This window comes from Chrysochloris asiatica, unplaced genomic scaffold (assembly GCF_000296735.1).
Source record: "Chrysochloris asiatica unplaced genomic scaffold, ChrAsi1.0 scaffold00034, whole genome shotgun sequence".
Classification (NCBI taxonomy): domain Eukaryota; kingdom Metazoa; phylum Chordata; class Mammalia; order Afrosoricida; family Chrysochloridae; genus Chrysochloris; species Chrysochloris asiatica.
Window position 1 is genome coordinate 16,206,514 of NW_006408552.1, and position 18,433 is coordinate 16,224,946.

The 18,433-nt window shown below is 45.2% G+C and overlaps 1 protein-coding gene across 1 annotated transcript in view; it reads right to left on the bottom strand.

Moving 5' to 3' along the window:
• The window catches only part of SDK1 (sidekick cell adhesion molecule 1), a 774,959-nt gene that overhangs the window by 307,256 nt on the left and 449,270 nt on the right, over positions 1-18,433 (bottom strand). The window contains exons 9-12 of the mRNA XM_006859873.1: positions 15,004-15,198; positions 9,690-9,806; positions 6,889-7,056; positions 3,277-3,379 (exon numbers count right to left, since the gene is read on the bottom strand). Of these exons, the coding sequence (XP_006859935.1) occupies positions 3,277-3,379; positions 6,889-7,056; positions 9,690-9,806; positions 15,004-15,198 (583 nt within the window). The remainder of the gene's footprint in view (positions 1-3,276; positions 3,380-6,888; positions 7,057-9,689; positions 9,807-15,003; positions 15,199-18,433) is intronic.

Below are 18,433 nucleotides of genomic sequence, written 5' to 3' on the forward strand. Positions count from 1 at the left end.
AATAAAAATAATAATAATAAAAAAAAGCTTGTGGAAAAATTTTGATTCCATTGTCGTTCGTATGAGCCCCCTCATACAAAGACAAACATTTAACGAATTGATGTTAAGTATGAACCATACCTAGCTGTTCTAACGTATGGACACGTTTGACTTCAAGACAAATTTAGCAGTATAACTCATCCATAACCTGGGGTTCTAACATACACTATGGTGCTCACACAACATCCAAATCACGTAACGTCCAGTTTCACAGAACATATCGTGGTTGTTAAGCGATGTGTGAATGTACTGTGTACTTCACAGGTGGGATTTTCCATTATGTAAATTACATCTCAATGAACAAAAACAATGAAAAGGCAAAGCAACCAGATGCTGGAGTTAAAACCAGGGAAAAGGAAGAACATTGACAATATCTAGTTGGCCTTTTCTTGTGAGATGGGAAGGTTGTGGGACTTTAATTACTGCAAAGACCTGCCCCAGGAATGCTCCCTCAGGGCAGAATGTCACCTGCACAGATTTTTCAACATTTTCAGAGTGGAATACCTAAACTCCTGAAAACAAAACAATTTTTGTTTGTGTGTGTTTTTTTATGTCACACCCCATCTGCATGTTTTCTTCACATCTAACCATATGGCACGCCTTCCTTTGAGCTGCATTTTCCTTTTCTTTTTATCTCTTCCTGTGGCCACTTTAGCTCACGTTCTCTTGTAAAAAGAGAGTTGATTAAGGACTCATCCCATCTTCAGTCCGCAGTGGGCAGGCACCGATGGGATGAATGTGCAGGTCTCCCTTTTCAAAATGATTTGATTGGAGCTCCAAAAATGTGCCCAGTCCCTCAAAGCCTTCCTGTACAGAGCACTGGCAAGAAATTACTCAGAGACAGAACAAGAGAAAGAAGTGAGGAAGTGGCTACCTTTGGGGTAGCAGCAGGGAGCGGGGACTAGTGCTCTGGGAACAAGGGATTCCCCAAGAGCCAGTGATCTACCTCCATAAAGCCCGGTGTCACAGCATTTAAGCACTCAGATGCTAACAGAAAGGTCTCTGGTTCAAGCCCACCATGGCAACACTGAGGAACAAAGTTCTGACAGTCTGCTCCTATTAAGAAACTCTGTGGGGGCAGTTCTAGCTTGTCTCATGGGGCTCTGTGGCTCTGGTGTGGTGTGTTTAATCACAAGTCCAAAGCAGCAAGACACCCACAAAGACCTAAGAGGATTCTTCCTGGGCTCTCAGACTAGCCCAGAAACAAGGCTTCTTAGAGCTGGGTTCCCTGAAATCAAACTCCCAAGTGCACAGAAACAGGTTACTAGGTAACCTGTCTCACACACCTCCTCGGAAGGTTTTCCAGCCCCGCTGTAACTTGCTCCTTTTTATTTGCTTGCTTGGTTTTGATTTCAACGCACTTCTAACTAAACCAAATCTGGACTCTGAGCCCTGGGGAACCACAGGGAGTCTTTGGGGCCCTGGATATTCAGGGCACCCCAGTCTGTAAGTGCCCGCCATAAGGTCTGCAGCCGCCAATGCTCACAGGGAGATGTTCTAGAAAGCAGCCAGGGATTTTGATTCCTCCCATTTTGCTAACAGCATGCCTTTTGGGCTAATGCCAGAGTGAAAATCCCGTCTTTAATTTCATCTCTCTTTGTAGCTGGATTTTATAGGGTGATTCTGAGAGTAAAGAACACTATCCCATAAGCAGTTTCTCTTTGAAAAATCCCCGGTTTTACATCCTATTTTTGTGAGTAGCAACTGGGATCGTAAAAGCTCGTGAGTGGTCATCTAAGGTACAAGTATTATTAGTCTCTCCCTGTGTAAAGGGAAGGAGAGTCATACAAACTGAAGACATTGGGAATCAGTTAGTCCAGTGGACTAATGGAACATGGGAACAGCAGTTTCCACGGTCCTGAGACCAGAAGAACTAGATGGTGCCCGGCTACTACTACAACAACTCTGAAAAAGATCACATTAGAAGGTCCTGGATAGAGTGGATGAAAAATGTATAACAACACTCAAATCATAAAAAAGAGCAGGCCTACTGGTGAGACACAGACTGGCGGGACCCCCGAGACTATGGTCCTTTGTCACCTTTCAGGCCTGGAAGTGAACTCACCCCCAAAGCGCAATTTTTAATCCCAACAAGAGACAGGCACGTAAGGGGAAACAATAACACTGGAGACATGTACGCGCCTTACAATCACCAACATCCTGAGGTCACAAGGGCAACGTTTGTACTGAAGGACAAAGTTCAAAAGGGTTAAGAAAGGAGGAGCAAAGGAAACAGGAAACACAGGGAGGAAGTGGGATGAGTGACGCTACACTGTGGGGACTGCAATCAATGACACGAAACAAAACGTGTCTGAATAGTTGAATGGAAAACAGATCATCTGCTCAGTTAACCTTCACCCAATTCACACGAAAAAGTAAGAACATGTGAACTCTGTACTTACAGCCTTGCCTTCACCCTCACTGTCTGCGTCCAACAAAGACCCATCCCAGCTGACTCTGACTCATGGCACCCCACATGTGACTGGGTAGAACTGAGCTCCACAGGGTTTCTCAGGAGATGATTTTTCAGACGTAGATTGCCAGGCCTTTCTTCCGAGATCCCTCCACATGCACTTGAACCATCAACCTTTCAATTAGCAGCCCAGTCTATTAACTGCCTGTTTGTACTATCAGAGGACTCCCCAAATAAAGACAGAAGGAGTCAATCTCTTTAGCCATCCAGTTGCCTCCTCCAGATGTTTTACTGTACCAGTAGGTGCTTCAAAAAGTTCATACAAAACCTTTCTATTGTCTTTCAATTCCATTTTGTCCACAAGCATTTTCAATCCTGGGTATACATGTGGTAGATTACTATGGCTGCCTCTCTCTGGCCACTCATTCTGTTGCAATGGAAACAGTCCTGGGTGTACAGAAAACATCCCCGCTTCCCACAAGTACTCCATAGCCCCAGTGCAAATACTGCTGGAATTCAATTTGATCCCTCTGGATATTTCTCTCATTAAGTATCAGCCTCTGACAAGTGAGTCTCACAGATAGTGTATTGACCTGGTCAGGGGATTAGGAAAAGGAACCTCACTCCCTGTAAATAATGCATAAGGCCTGAGCTAAAAAATGGGATTTCTGTGATGAATGGCCCAGCTCCACACTGGTGAAAGGAAAGTACTCAGGGAGCTGAAGCTGAAACCAGAGTCCCCAAAAATCCCCCTTCCCCATTCCACTCCTCACTACAAGCCCTCAGAATATTAATCAGCTAGCAAGCATTGTAATTGGGCTGACCTGATGGAAATCCTAGGGTCGTGCGTGGCTCCACAGCGCAGCGTGGCAGTGGTCCCTTTAATCACCACCCCATCCTCCGGAGGGCTGATGATGAGCGTACGATCTGAAAAACACACACACACATACAGAAAAACCCCACAAGTCACAACTTAGATAAAACTGCAAGCAGGAAAGCTCCCTCCCTCAGGGTATAACTGATTGGTTTTCTGACATCAAACTCTGTAAATTTTCTTTTATCTTGGCAAAAAGAATCTAAATGGAAGTGTTCAGAAATGCCTGGGGGGTTGAGGGGTGGTTTGAGAGCTGGTCTTGATGTATTCCAGCCAAGAGGCCCACATCTCCAGGCCCTGTCAAAACACCCTTGGACTGACAAGGTCTCCAGAAGACTGAAAATCAAATGCAATGTTTAAAACCAATCAACAAGCCTACTGCCCTCAAGTTGATTTGGACTATGGGCGATCTCATGAGCTGCAGAGTAGAACTGAGTTCCACAGAGCTTTGTTGACGGTAATCCTTACAGACAGATCGGCAGGGCTTTCTTCCGCAGTGCTGGTGGGTGAGTTCAGGCTGCCAACATTCGGCTAGTAGTTGAGCATGACCAAGGGTTGAAGCAATGACTGGAATGTTCTATACTATGGGCAGACCTCTTTCTATCACACTTGGCTTTATTGTGCTTCACAGACGCTGCGTTTTCTACAAAAGGTCACCCCCTGTGTGGAGATCTGTTGGCACAATTTTCTCAACGGCATGTGCTCAACATCTCACTGTATTTCACAGGTTTCACTGGGCACTCGTCACAGCAGAGTCTGGTATCAATAGCACATCTATATGCACTAAACCCACTGCCACCGAGTCGATTCTGCCTCATAGCTGTCCTACTATGTGCACTGGGAAACAAAACGGCACGTGTGGCATGGTGTACTGCAAAATCCACTGTATGTGGTGGTCTGGAACTAAACCCACAATATCTCGGAGGTTTGCCTACATTTCAGTAAATAACAGTACCTATCTCTGGTAGTACAGTGGTTATGAATCGGGCTACGAACCAAAAGGTCAGCAGTTTGAAACTACCAGCTGTTCCGCAGGAGAAAATGAGGCTTTCTGCTCCCGTAAAGATTTACAGCCTCGGAAACCCTGTACAGGGTTGCTATGAGTCGGAACCGTCTCCACGGCACATAACAACAACAACATCTTATGAAGGAGTTCTGGTGTGGTGCTGTGTGTTAATGCACCAGACTGCAAGGCTATTTGAACTGCAAGGTCGGTGGTTCACGCTCACCAGCTGTTCCTCGGAAACGCTATACAGGGTCGCTATGGGTTGGAACTGACTCGACAGCACTTCACAACAACAACATCTTATGAAGTACAATATGTACCGGATCAGCAACAGAACTACAATTTGCCCCAGATCTGCTATAAAAGGCCTCTTTAAAGTGTTCAAAAGATGTCAGTTTGAGGACTAAGGTGTGCCTAACTTAAGCCATGGTACTTTCAATAACCTCATATGCATGTGAAAGTTGAACAATGAATAAGTAAGACCATAGAAAAATGGATGCATCTGAACTATGATGTTGGAGGAAAATACTAAAAGTATCATGGACTATCAGAAGGGCAAACCAATCTGTGTTGCAAGAAGTACAGCCAGGATGCTCCTTAGAAGCCAGATGGTGAGACTTTGTCTTTCATACCTTGGATAGATTATCAGGAGGGACCAGGTCTTGGAGAAATACATCATGATTGGTAAAGCAAACACAGGAAGACCCCAAGGAGACGGACTGGCACAGTGGCAGCAACAATTGGCTCAAGTGTGACAATTGTGAGGATGGCGTGGCATTGGGCTGTGTTTTATTTTGTTGTCTGTAAGGTTGCTGTGCGTCAGAATTGACTCAAGGGCACCGGACAACATAAGTGCATGTGAAAATGCTCTATCAGCCATGAATGTATCATACCAGTGGTCCCAGGGTTGGCATCGTTTTGGGTCTTAGTAGGTCACATAATGTTCTGGAAGCTAATCTATACAGATTCCAACAGCATGGGTCCTAATCTGCACAGTCTTTAACTATGTACAGTTAACGTTTATGGAAATTGGATGAATTAGGAGCAGCGAATGGAATCAGCCACAAAAGAGAACAAAAACTCTTGATTTGTAGTCCTTGAGGATACTGGAGGTATTTATATTCATTCCTTCCAAGCGCGTGGTATTTTTAGAATGCCTAATAAATTAGAAGGGGTCATTTTTCAAAGTGGACAGCAAACCTATCTTAGAAGCTAAAGCAAGTATAAAGGAAAGTGTAACGATTTGGCTCTTCCTTAAGGATGGCGTTTTCAACAAACAATTCACTCCAGAAGTAGAAAACATGCTCACCTTGTACACATATTGTTGTTTTTGTTGTTAAGTGACATCGAGTCAGTTCCGACTCATAGTGGCCTTGTATAGGGTTTCCCAGGGGTGGCTAGTGAGTTTGAACCACCAACCTTGCAGTCCAGCACATTACCTGCAGCACCAAACCAGGACTCCAACAGAACTACTCCCTTCTCAAGCTCGAACTCAGGACCTTCAGATTATGAGACTGACATGCTGCCTACTACATTAAGAAGGCAGGTCTTGTACAGATAGTTGTATGAAAATCTGTGGTCTTGCATTTTTGAACAATGCATTTTATGTAGATTTAAATGAAGCAAAGAGGCAACTGAATCTAATAAAAGAGGTTTTTTGTTGTTAAGTGCTATCAAGTTGGTGTTGACTCATAGCGACCCTATGCAGGGCTTCTAAGGAGTGGCTAATGAGTTTGATTTGCCGACTTTGTGGTTCAAAGTGACCTTGTGGTACAGTGTTTATCCTACAGTGCCACACCAGGACTTCAATAACAGGGGTGAGGGTTGGATATTAGGTTTTGGTGTTGTAATCCTTATGTTCTGGACAATAACGTAGCCTACATTTCAGAAACCTACATCAGAGATATAAGAAGACTAGATAAAAGTCCGAGAAAGAGCAAACAGCTTCCTTTTAGTTCATTTCTAATAGAGAATATATATTTAATATACTAGAAGCATTTTAATTGATAATAGTGATCAAAAAGAAAAGAAAAACTTTCCCTAGGATTTTCACTCCTGCTGTAGTTTTCTTATATTTACATTCTTATAACCAACATAATTGAATTATTTCAGCTTCTGTTGTTTGATGCTGTTGAGTTAGTTCTGACTCATAACAACTCTACAAACAACAGAATGAAACACTACCCAGTCCTGTGCTAGTCTCACAATTGTTATATTTGAACCCATGTGGCTGCCAATGTGTCAATCCATCTTAGTAGGGTTCTTCCTCTTTAGCAACATAATGTCCTTCTCCGGGACATTTTTATTTTTAAAGACAATCTTTTATTTCTCAGGAAATGTCCCAGTTGAGATTGAATCTCTGTCTGCATTTTCTAATGATTCTTTTGGAAACCGCAAAATTAATTTACTCAACAGTTTTCTAGGAATCGGTTGTAAAAATACTCCTGCAGGCTTTTAGGAGTGAGCTAGGACATCCAAGCACATTTTGACATTACAGTAGGTGACCCAGTGGTGGGGTCAGGTGTGATAGGAAGCTCCAGGGAGTTTGAGCCTTACTCCACACGGTGAGTCTGGCAGAAGCATTCAGGGAGCCTTCTGTGTTGGTGGCATAACAGGTGTAATTGCCGGCATCCTGAGCAATGACAGGGCTTATCTGCAGACCCCCAGACTCCAGAAGCATGAATCTCGGGATCCGAACGGAGCCACTGGCCAAAATCCGTGTCCCTGAAGAACAGTGAAGAGAGAGGCAGTATGAGAGCCAATATATCTGAAAGCTAGTAAGGATTCACTACCAAGAACAGAAATTAAGGAAAATTGGAGCAATAGTAAAATTTTATGCATGATAATAACAGACACTTTTTTTTTTTTTTTAGCATTACTTACTATATCAGAAACCATATACCCACCTCCATCAAATCAATTCTGACTCACAGTGACCCTATGTAGAGTTTGCGAGGCTGTAAATCTTTACCAAAGTGGAGAGCTTCCTCTTTCTTCCATGGAACAGCTGGCAGATTCGAACTGCTGACCTTGCAGCTATCAGCCCAATGTGTAACCCACTGCATGATTAAGACCCCCTAACAGAAATCAGGTACATCGTGGTTGTCCAACATGGAAGGATTCATCAAACCAATGATGATACAGATGAGATTAGGGTGTTTTTTAAATTTGTCCTTATATTTTTAAGTGTTTGGGATTTTTTAGAAATACAAATTAAGTTGTTAATTGTTGTGCAGTGCCATCGAGTTGGTTCCAAGGAGCGGCTGGTGGGTTTGAACTGCCGACCTTGTAATTACCAATCCAGTGCTAATTAGATTGCACTAATTGGGTTGCTAATTGGAGCTCTGCCAGGGCTCCATAAACTGAAGACTGTATTCAAAATCAGAAAGAAAACAGGATACAGTGAACCTTAGGAGAGCTGGAATTCACTGGGCCAGGCGTGTATTTCTGTGTTAGAAAGTGTGCAGTTTAATTACTACTTTCCCATCTTTCGGCTTACAGGAAAGATACGTGTTTTCTTCTTTGGCAGGTTTCTGTCTTACACAGGTTCTGGCTTTTGCAGGTTTTACTGTAAATTTTAATAAGATCTTCTTACTGATCTATGTTGTTGTTGTTAAGTGCCGTCGAGTCGGTTTCGACCCATAGCGACCCTGAACAGGGTTTCCGAGGCTGTAAATCTTTACGGGAGCAGATCGCCTCATCTTTCTCCCGCGGAGCAGCTGGTAGTTTCGAACTGTGGACCTTGCGGTTCGCAGCCCGATTCGTAACCACTACGCTACCAGAGCTCCTTTTTACTGATCTATAGTTTCTCGAATTTTGGTTGTTTAGGAGCTATGCTCAGAGGGCAGGAAAAGCCAGCGTCTTGTAGAGCCAGACATGAGCACTGAGCCTTAATAAGATAAGCATTCAGAATAGATACAAACTACCCATGTCCTTCCTGAATATGGCTTGCCCTTCCTAACAGCACTGGTGCTAGACTTTCTGTAAGGCACAGACTGTGAAAAGGGCTGGGACATGGTGCCGCTCTTCAAAGGAACCCAAAAGGAAGTTGGAAATCATAGATTCACAGGTATCAGACTGGAGCAAAGCTACCCTGTGGTGGGGGTCTTTATCTTTAAAAAAAGAGGTGAGTATTAACTTTGAATACCAGCCAACCCTTAGCTCCTGGTGACTTCATGTACACAATGGAACAAAATACTGCCTGGTCCCAAGCTATCCTAAGATGGAATGAAGAAGTTTTCATTGGCTGATTTTGGGAGGTAGATCTCCAGGCCTTTCTTCCTACTCTATCTTAGTCTGGAAGCTCCAATAGACAAATGGGTGGGGGCTGCACATGAGGTGCATTGGCTGGGAATTGAACCCAGGTCTCCAGCATTGTTGATGATGTTAAGTGCCATCAAGTCAGTTCTGACTTATAGCTACCCTGTATAAGGTTTTGGAAGAGGAGCTGGTGGGTTTGAACTGCTGACTTAGTGGTTAGCAGTCCAGTGCTGATCCTACAGCACCACACCAGAACTCCTGGTCTATCACATGGAGGGCGAGAATTCTACCCCTAAGATACCACTGCCTAATACTTCGAATAAATGGGAAAATAGAGTCCTAAGAAAGTTACCACAAATCAAGTCCTGACACCTCCTTGCAGTGGGCTTTGCAGAGACTGAGTTGGTTACAAATGGAAAGTCTGTAGCCTCCCTGAGTTGAACTAGTCTGTAGGTACCACTTTTCAGCTCACTGGATTTCTCTGTGTCCCATGCTGGGAATTCTTACAAGACCTCAAATTTTCCCAGCATGCTGTTGAACACTTCATAGATGACAGTCTAGTGTCCACTCACTTTTGGGGACTGGGAAACCAGGACATCTGCATGGCTCATTCTATTATGATGTTTACTTTCACTGTGGTGGTCTGGAACAGAACAAGCAGTATCTCTAAGGTCTGCCTGTAACTAGTGTGCATGGAGCTCCAATTGTGAGGGCATGCAGGGCCGGGTGGTGTTGTGTTCTGCTGTACATAGGGTCGCTATGAGTCAGAACCAACTGGACAGCACCAAACAACAACAATGATAGTTGTTGGGTACTCTTTAAAGAGCACATGATATCTGTACAATTCTTAATTGTTTTTTAGTGTCTGTTTCCTTGTCTAGAGTCTATCAGCTCCATGGAGACAGGGGTCTCCATTCTCTTACTCCCCCTTAAATTCTCATCTACCTGGCAGGTGGCAGGTGAGCTGTCACTCCATACTTACTCCTGGTTGAACCAACAGATGGAAGAAACCTAGTGAGAATAATCAAATAAGGCCCTGGCCCAGCAGGGCCCTTTTGCAGGTTGGCTGGACTGTTTTGATCAGAGGAGGGACCCACCTGTCTTCCAAGTGATGGCTGGTTTGGGTGCCCCAGACACCACACACGTGAGGATGGCCGTGGTTCCATCTGTGACTGTTGTGTCTTCTGGGCGCTGAGTGAATGTCGGGGCGATATCTGCATAGAGACGTAAACTCATTGGTACATGGCTCCCAGAGATGCTCAAACCAGCCCCCAGTGGATCCTCCCGTGTGGGGTTTTATAGATCCAATCAGAAATAATGGTGCCCATAAAACATGACAAGCTGTCAGGAGCAACTGTAACCTTTCATTATACATCTCCCGGGAATTACCTATCTTTGTTTACAACCAGGGGAGAGGATACCACCTCGAGGTGCACGGGATCCACAGTGAGGAAACACTGGGCCCTGGAAGAGAGGAGTTCTGTGAATGTTAAAGAAAGGAGACCCTTGACTGAGATAGACCACACCCACGGCTGTCACCCTACAGAGTCTCATCATCTTTCTTCTGAGGAGTAGCTGGTGGGTTCAAACTTCTGGCCTTCTGGTATGCAGCCAAGGGCTTTAACTACGTTACCACTAGGGCTCCCTGAGCTATGAGAAGTGATAGGTATATAAGAAATTTCTCAATGAAAGAAAGATGAATCCAAGGAGACAAAAACACCAAGTCACACCCACTGACAACCAAGTAGTCACGGACTAGGCTGTCATCATTACAGAAACAGAATACGTATTTTTCTCCCATGGAATGGCTGATGGATTTAAACCACACATCTTTCAGTTAGCCAGCCTAGTGCTTTAACCACTGTGTCACCAGGGTTCCTTTTTAAAGAAGCAATAATAGGACTAAGGTGAGCCTGACCCAGGCCATGGCATTTTCAATAGCCTCATATGCATGTGAAATTTGGGCAGTGAATAAGGAAGACCAGAGAAGAGTTGATGCATTTGAGCTATGGTGCTGGAGGGGAATATTGAAGGTACCATGGGCTGCCACCAGAAGAAGAAACAGATCTGTGCTGGAAGAAGTGCAGTCAGAATGTTCCTTAGAAGCCAGCATGGTGAGACTTCAGACAAGTTATTAGGAGGGACCAGTCCCTAGAGGGGAACGTCATGCTTGATAAAGCAGAGGGTCTGAGAAAAGAAGGAAGACCCCCAAGGAGATGGATTGGCACAGTGGCAGCAGCAGTGGACTCAAGGGCAACAACACTTGTGAAGGATGGTACAGGACCAGGACGTGTTTCGTTCTGTTATGCTCAAGGTCGCTATGAGTCAGAAGCCACTAGACGGCACCTAACAACAACATTAGATGCCATCCAAAAGATGCCACATCCTCACCATGTAGAGTCTGCTCTAAAAGTTAAAGTCAACAGACAACCCTCATACACAAGGGCGTCAGGAATTTCTGGGGTGGGGGTGGCCCCGATGCAGGGAGGTTTCTTTGTGTCTGTGGGACCCTGGGGGAGGGGGGGTCTCCAGTGGCCCTGACCACACTGAATGGACAGAAGGGTTTATGCAGGTAAGTTTCAGTATATCTGACTTTTTGTTCCTCTGATGAGGAACTCCTCCACTGTCACCCCTGGTAGAGCAGTGAACACACTAAAAATCCCACTGCCGTAAAGTCGGTTCTGATCTGACTCCAAAGGACACAGTAAAAGTGTCCCATCGGGTCTCCAAGGCTATGAACCTTTATGCAGCAGACAGCAACTGGTAGGTTCAAACAGCCAACCTATCAGTTAGCCACCCAATGCTTAGCTCACTGCACTATCAGAGCTTCCTCAAACAGTGACTGAGTCACAAATCTTCTGTTGGAGGCTGATAGGTCCCCTCAGGGGAGAAGCAGGCAGGACTCAAGAGACCAGGGTCATTCCTCCTCCTGGTGGGGAGCACTACCCCAGAAGACACCCTCCTGACTCACAATGACCCTGTGTGTGTCAGTAACACAAGCTCTCTCCATAGGGTTTTCAAGGACTAATTTTTCAGAAGATCACCAGGCCTTTCTTATGAGGCACCTCAAGCTATCTATGAACAGCCAAGCACTTTAACCGGTGCTACCCCAGAGTCTCCATACTGAAGTGAATCTCAATGGGTCCACCTTCCAAGTACAGTCGGAAGCTGCTCCTTCTTATCACATTTGTTCTCCCCACCTGGGTTTAGGGTCTTCACTGGATGATACCTCCTACCTGGACTTGATGCTTCTGACAGGCCACACCCCACCCAGTACCCAGGAGCCCTTCTAAGATTCTGGTGCCATCGATGCCCACTATTCTGAATCACACCCCTCCCCCATACCTCTCCTATCATTGCCCAAACCCAGGTCAAGCTCCATCCTTCAACCTACAACCACTCAGCAGGGCCCCTCTGAGGAGGCTGGGGCATCCCTGAAGATGAACACACTCAAGAACCTCAGAAAAACTCCCACCTCCGACCATCCAGTCAGACACACCTTCCTCACGTCACGCATCCCCATCTGTGGTCATCTGCTCAGTGGCCATCACTGGGGAAGCCCAGCGTGCCCACCCATGTTTCTCACACACAGCCACTACCCACCACCGCCAGACACGGGCCTCAAGATATGGTGAAGTAAAGGACCATATATCCCAATTTTCTTACCCACTATTTATTCTCTTTTTCTTTCATGAAAGTGTTTTAATTTGAGAAAGAGAAGAACACAAGTTACAAAATGGATAACGGGGTGTTAGTATGATCAGTGATGAATGTGTTTGCCCTCCAGTTGCCATGGTAACTTCCACTGAGATTTCCAGTTTGATCTATGAGGGGCTTGGTTGGATCCAGTTAAAGAGATGAGGAAACAAAGGCTGACAGAAGTGAAGTCATCTACCCCTTGCCCATCATCAGCCCTCTCCTAGGCCTTCCCCTTGAGCCTGCTCTTCCCACTCACAGTGACCCTACAGGATGGAGGAGAACTGCCCCTAGGATTTGCAAGGCTGTCTTCATTACAGGAGCAGACTGCCCATCTTTCTCCTAAGGAATGGCTGTTGGGTTTGAACTGCCAATTTTTTAGTTAGCAGAGCTGCCCCATAGGTTTTTTTAGGCACTGGGCTACTAACCGTAATGTTGATGGTTCAAACCCACCAGCCATTCCTCAGGAACCCTAGACAGGGTTGTGATGAGCTGGAACCGACTCACTGACATACAACAAGAACATTCTTTCCAGAAGCAGATCGCCAGGTCTTTCTCCTGCATAAAATGCTAGTGAGTTCAAACTGCTGACCTTTTAGCAGCCAAGTGCTTAACCAATGAGCCACCAGGGCTCATTTCTCCTAGAGCAAGGGTTAGCAAACTACAAACCAAGAGCCAAATCTAGCCCATTGTCTGTTTTTGCAAATCAAATTTTACTGGAAATACAAGGAGGCGTCAAAAACAGTTCATGGGTAAATTCTGTGATCGTTTTAAAATTCCGTTTCCCCAGAAACTTTCTGTAACCCCTCTGCACAGCTAAACTCATATGTGTGCATGTGGTCTTTGCATCCACTCAGTATCAGCTGAGTGGAGCTGTCACACAAGAGATTCTGCCCTTCAAAGACTGAAATATTTACCATCTGTCCCTTTACAGAAAAGCCCTGTCCACTCCTGTCCCAGAGAGTCCCAGCCTGCGGCTACAAGATGGGCTTTAACTAATTCTAACTGATCAAAACTCAGTTTTCTGCTTAAGTACCTGAGACTATTTTGACTACTCGGAGCAATACTGATTTGCGATGCTCCAAAGCAGAGAACAAAGTTGACCCCCAGTTAAAGTTCAAGGATGTTACCTCAAGTTTACCAAATTATCCTCCATTTGTCTCCTTCCAAGCTCTGGGTGATGAAGGCCGGCTACCACACACATGCTGACACTTGCTGGGTCTCTCAATAGGGCCGCCAGCATTTTGCTCCAGAGAGGACAGAAGTGAAAGCTATAATTCTGTAACCGGCAGATTCCACTTCTTATTAGAAGAACAATGTTTCAGTCACAGGAGATTAAAAGGAAAACTCACAGATAGAATGAAAGACTTCACTTTGATTTTATTTTTCAGAGAAAGAAGACTGAGGAATTTCTCTTAATGGGATAATAAAAGAAACCCACAAAAGAACTGAAATTGTGCAATAAAATGAAATAGAGAATGAATATAGAAGACAGAGAAAAAGATCAGAAGGAAAAAGATTAGGAGCAAGCTACTCATTCAATGAGTGTTTCACTCTGTACAAAATAAATGTGGATTACCCCCCCTCCCACACACACACACACTTCGCCCAACATCGGAGGATGGCTGAGTGTCCAGAAACCATGGCTCACGGAGTAAGAGGGGGATCCCCAGGGGGTGGTCGGTCTCATTTGGAAATAGGTGTTCTTTGTTACATTCATGTACCCACATCAATGTAGGGTGTGCCTAGACCTAATCAATCTGAGATTTAAAAAAAAAGAGCAGATTAATTAGGTTTATTGGTCTGATAAAGACTGGCCGAAATTATGACCCTTAGCACACCTTGAGGCTGCAACTGAACTCACTCCTGTGGCTGAATTTACAGCCAAACAACTGACAAGCCTATCAGGTCAACAAAGGAGCTCTGGTAGCATAGTGGTTATGAGCTGGGCTGCTAACCTCAAGGTCAGCAGTTCAGAACTACCAGAGGGAGAAAGATGAGACTTTCTGTACCCATAAAGATTTACAACCTCAGAAACCCTATACAGGGTCACTAAAAGTTGGAACTGACTCCACAGCACGTAACCACCATCAGGTCAAAAATGACATCAGGGAGGTACACACTCCTCAGATCCAAAGGACAGTATTTGTCCAGGGAGGAAGCTCAGAAGGCAGGAAGAGACAGGAAAGAAGGATAAATGAAAATGGGGAACCCAGGGAGGAAGTGGGAAAAGCGCTATTACATTGCAGGGACTGCAATCAATGAGATGAAACAAAATGTGTGTGAATTGCTGGATGGGAAACCGACCTCTGTAAACCTTCCCCCAAATTCACAATCACAAGTAAAGCAATAAAAATGAAAAGACAGATGAGGGAGGGAGAGAGACAAGACAAGCAAGTGTAGGAAGAGAGACGTCACGTGGAGATCCACCAAGGAACCCCGTGGCTGCAGGGGCTGAAACGAGGACCTGTCCCTAGAGCGGACATACAGAGGGAGCCTTTCCCTAGAGCCAGTGCCCTGGATGCAGACTTCTAGCCTCCGAAACTTTAAAAAAGCAGATTTCTGTTTGTGAAAGCCACCCCCTTGTAATAGTCCTGTTAACAGAAGCCCCGAGAGCTGAGACACTATACAATAGTTCTCCTTCAGCCTGGACACCTCTTGCTACAGTACCTCTCCCTCTCATGGGGGGCCTGATCATGTGAGGGCAATACTCACTGGTGACATCCAGGTAGGTATGGGTCTGGATCTCCCCGCCTTCGTTACTGGCGAAGCACTGGAAGATTCCAGAATCTTCTGGATGCAGCTTCTGAATGCGCAGGCCCCCACTTGAGAGTACTTTGTAGCGCGGGTTCTGGAGCCTTCCAATGGAGACAGCATCCTTGTACCACTGGAGGGTGGGCAGGGGTACCCCTGTGTAGGAGTGGGACAAAGAGCATTAGAAACAAGCAAACAAGCAAAATTTCCATGTTACATTTTCCTTACATGGGCCCCAGGTAAAACCACACACACACACAAAATACCAACAAAAAAAACCAAACTCAGCAACTCAAACAAACCATCAAGTTGGTTCTGAGTCATAGTGATGCTGTAAGACTGAGTAGAACCACCCCATAGAGTTTTCGAGACTGTTAATCATTACTGGAGCAGATAGCCCCATTGTTCTCCCACACCATGGCTAGTGGGTCTGAACCACTTACCTTTAAGTTGTCAGCCAAGTACTTAACCATAGTGCCACCAGGGTTCCACTGAATCACCTAAAACCCAAACCTACTGATTTCAACAGAGTAGAACTGTGCCATGCAGTTTCCCAGGCTGTAAATCTCTATGGGCTCAGACTTCCTCATCTTTCTCCTTCAGAGCAACTGGCGGGTTCAAACTGCTGATCTTGCAGTTAGCAGTCAAATGCTTAACCCACAGTACCACCAGGGCTCCTTTGGGTCCAAGGCAAGGATGTTTACATGGCTACGATGGTGATTTTTACAAGCCTTTCAACACCAGAAGATGTTAACTTTCTCATTGAACATGAAGAAATTGGACAGACAGGTGTCAAGAGGAAGCCCACTGCCCTGGTTGCAGTTCTTCCTGCCCCTACCCCAAGGGGCTCTGAGGAAGGTCATTGGTGAAGGTGGTCAGAGCCAAGGGAGCCTGCTGCCACACAGACCTGGTGGCCTTGCTCATGGGACAGAAGCTAGGTGGGCAGGGAACACCAGGCTCTTTCTATTGGTAGCTTCTCTGGGTGGTGGGTCCCTAGCAACAGCAGATGACCCCTTCCTCATGATTTCTCCCTGGCCCTTCCTGAAGCCAAAGAAGGTGAAATCCACCTGAGAAGAGGCATTTGGGAAAAAGAGACAAAATCCACAGAATGAAAAATCAAGGATGGTGAGCACACTCATGTACTTTGGATATGTCATTGGGATGACCCAGTGCCTGGAGAAGTTCATGATGCTTGGTAAAGACTCAGCAGAAAAGAGGAAGAGCCTCAATGAATTGAATTGACACAATGAACTGAAACAGTAACAATTGTGAGGATGGTGCCGCTATGGGCAATGTTTCGTTCTATGGTACACGAGGTCTCTATTGAGTGAGAACCGACTCAGTGGCATCTAATAACAACAAGCCAAAGGTCACAAGAGAAGAAATTCCCGGGATATGGTGGTCCCGAGCTTGTCTGGTATAGGCCTGTGTGAAAGTGCAGAAATGCCTAGACTCAGATCGTTTTCTACTTCAGTTTTCCTGAATACGAGAAGGATTGATGCAAAACATGACTCTTGGTACAAGGCCCACGAAGTCCCTTCATTTAAGAAGTGACGTGGGAATGACATGTCTTCTTTAATAAGCAAAGTTAATATCATGGAACTTTCAAGATCACGTATTTGCAGATTCTGGTATTCACCTTAATTATGTTCCCTGTCATTTTTCATTAAGTCCAGAATTTTTAAAACAACAACACTCCATTTCAGGGTAAACGCAGAAGCCCATTCATGTAAGACCTCATGATAGCAATTACCTGATGTAGCGTTCAGAAAGAAAAGCCACTTCCTGTGCTGCTAGAGCTGCACTGTCAAAATTAACTGAGATTAGTAAATTATATGCTGGCCATGCTGTGCTGAAAGAGCCATTCAATCTATACTTGTAAGCACTTAACAAGCAGTTTACCCATTAGAGAGCATGCAAAGAAACAGCACTCTCTTGTCAAAGGGAGAGCTTTTGAATGCCATTTCTTGGAAAATAAATGTCCTCATGTGGCGCTGGACTGCAAAGTCAGTTTGATCTCCAAGGTTGGCGGTTCAAGCTCACCAGCTGCCTCTTGGAAACCCTAGGGTCGCTATGGGTCAGAACCAACTTGATGGCACTTAACAACTGCTAGCACATATCAGACCTGGATGGAGCCCTGATGGAGCCATGGATTAAGTGCTGGGAAGTGCCAGCAGTTCAAATCCAACAGCCATGTTGCAGGAGAAAGAATGAGGCAGTCTCATTCTGTTAACAGCCTTGGAAACCCTGTGGGACAGTTCTACTCAGTCCTATATATAGGGTAGCTATGAGTCAGAATCGACTCAATGACACATGATTTGATTTGGGGTATCAAACTGGGAGCATTTCTATTAAGGGGGGGGGGCGCATGAGTTAGTTTCAAGTTTGGCAGTTCAAACCCACTAGTTGCTCTGAGGGAGTAAGTTGAGGTTATCTACAGCAGTCTCAGAAACCCTACAAAAGGTTGCTAGAGACAAGTCAGAAAGGACTTGATGGCCATGTTTTTTGTTTTTAATAGAACCACAAGGTTGGTGGTTCAAACTCTTCAGACACTCCTAGGAAACCTTATAACAGGGGTGTATATATATGTATATACACACACACACACACACATATTTGTTGTTAAGTGCCATTGAGTTGATTTCGACCCATAGCGACCCTATATAGGGTTTCCAAGGAGCAGATGGTGAGCTTGAACCACTGACTTTGTAGTTCAAGCGACTTTGCAGTCTGACGCATTAGCCCACAGCGCCACACCAGGACTCTATAGATACATGTATGTATATCTAGTCATAACCAGAAAGCCTGTCCCTGTAGTATCACATGCATAAATCTGTAAAACAGAAGCACTCACACAATTTTATAGCTTCACAATCATTGAATTGTTCGCCTGAAAGACTTGGTCTTTACATGAGAATGAGAACAATGCCAATAGACCCAAATCCACTGACACTCAGCAGATCCTGACTCAGAGTGACCCCAGCCCGTAGGACAGAGTAGAACTGCCCAGTAGAGTTTCCATAATGGGAACAGACTGCCTCATCTTTCTCTTGTGGAGTTGCTGGTGGATTTGAACTGCCCACGTTGTGGTTACCACCAGGAATCCTGAATGTGACCACTGCTAGGGAAATATTTCCCTTTAAAATTCACACTGTGCCCTTCTCATTTTGATGCCCTGTTGATGAAGTTGGATGGAGAAAACCACAAGCAGGACTAGACCACAGCTACTGTCCAGGGACTGCAGTCACGGTTCCTTTGAAGGAAATCCACCAGACAGCAGTCCCAAACAAGCCACACCCACTGCTGTCAAGTTGATTCCTACGCATCAGGACCCTGCAGGGCAGAATACACCCGCCCCATAGGGTTTTGAAGCTGTCATCTTTATGGAAGT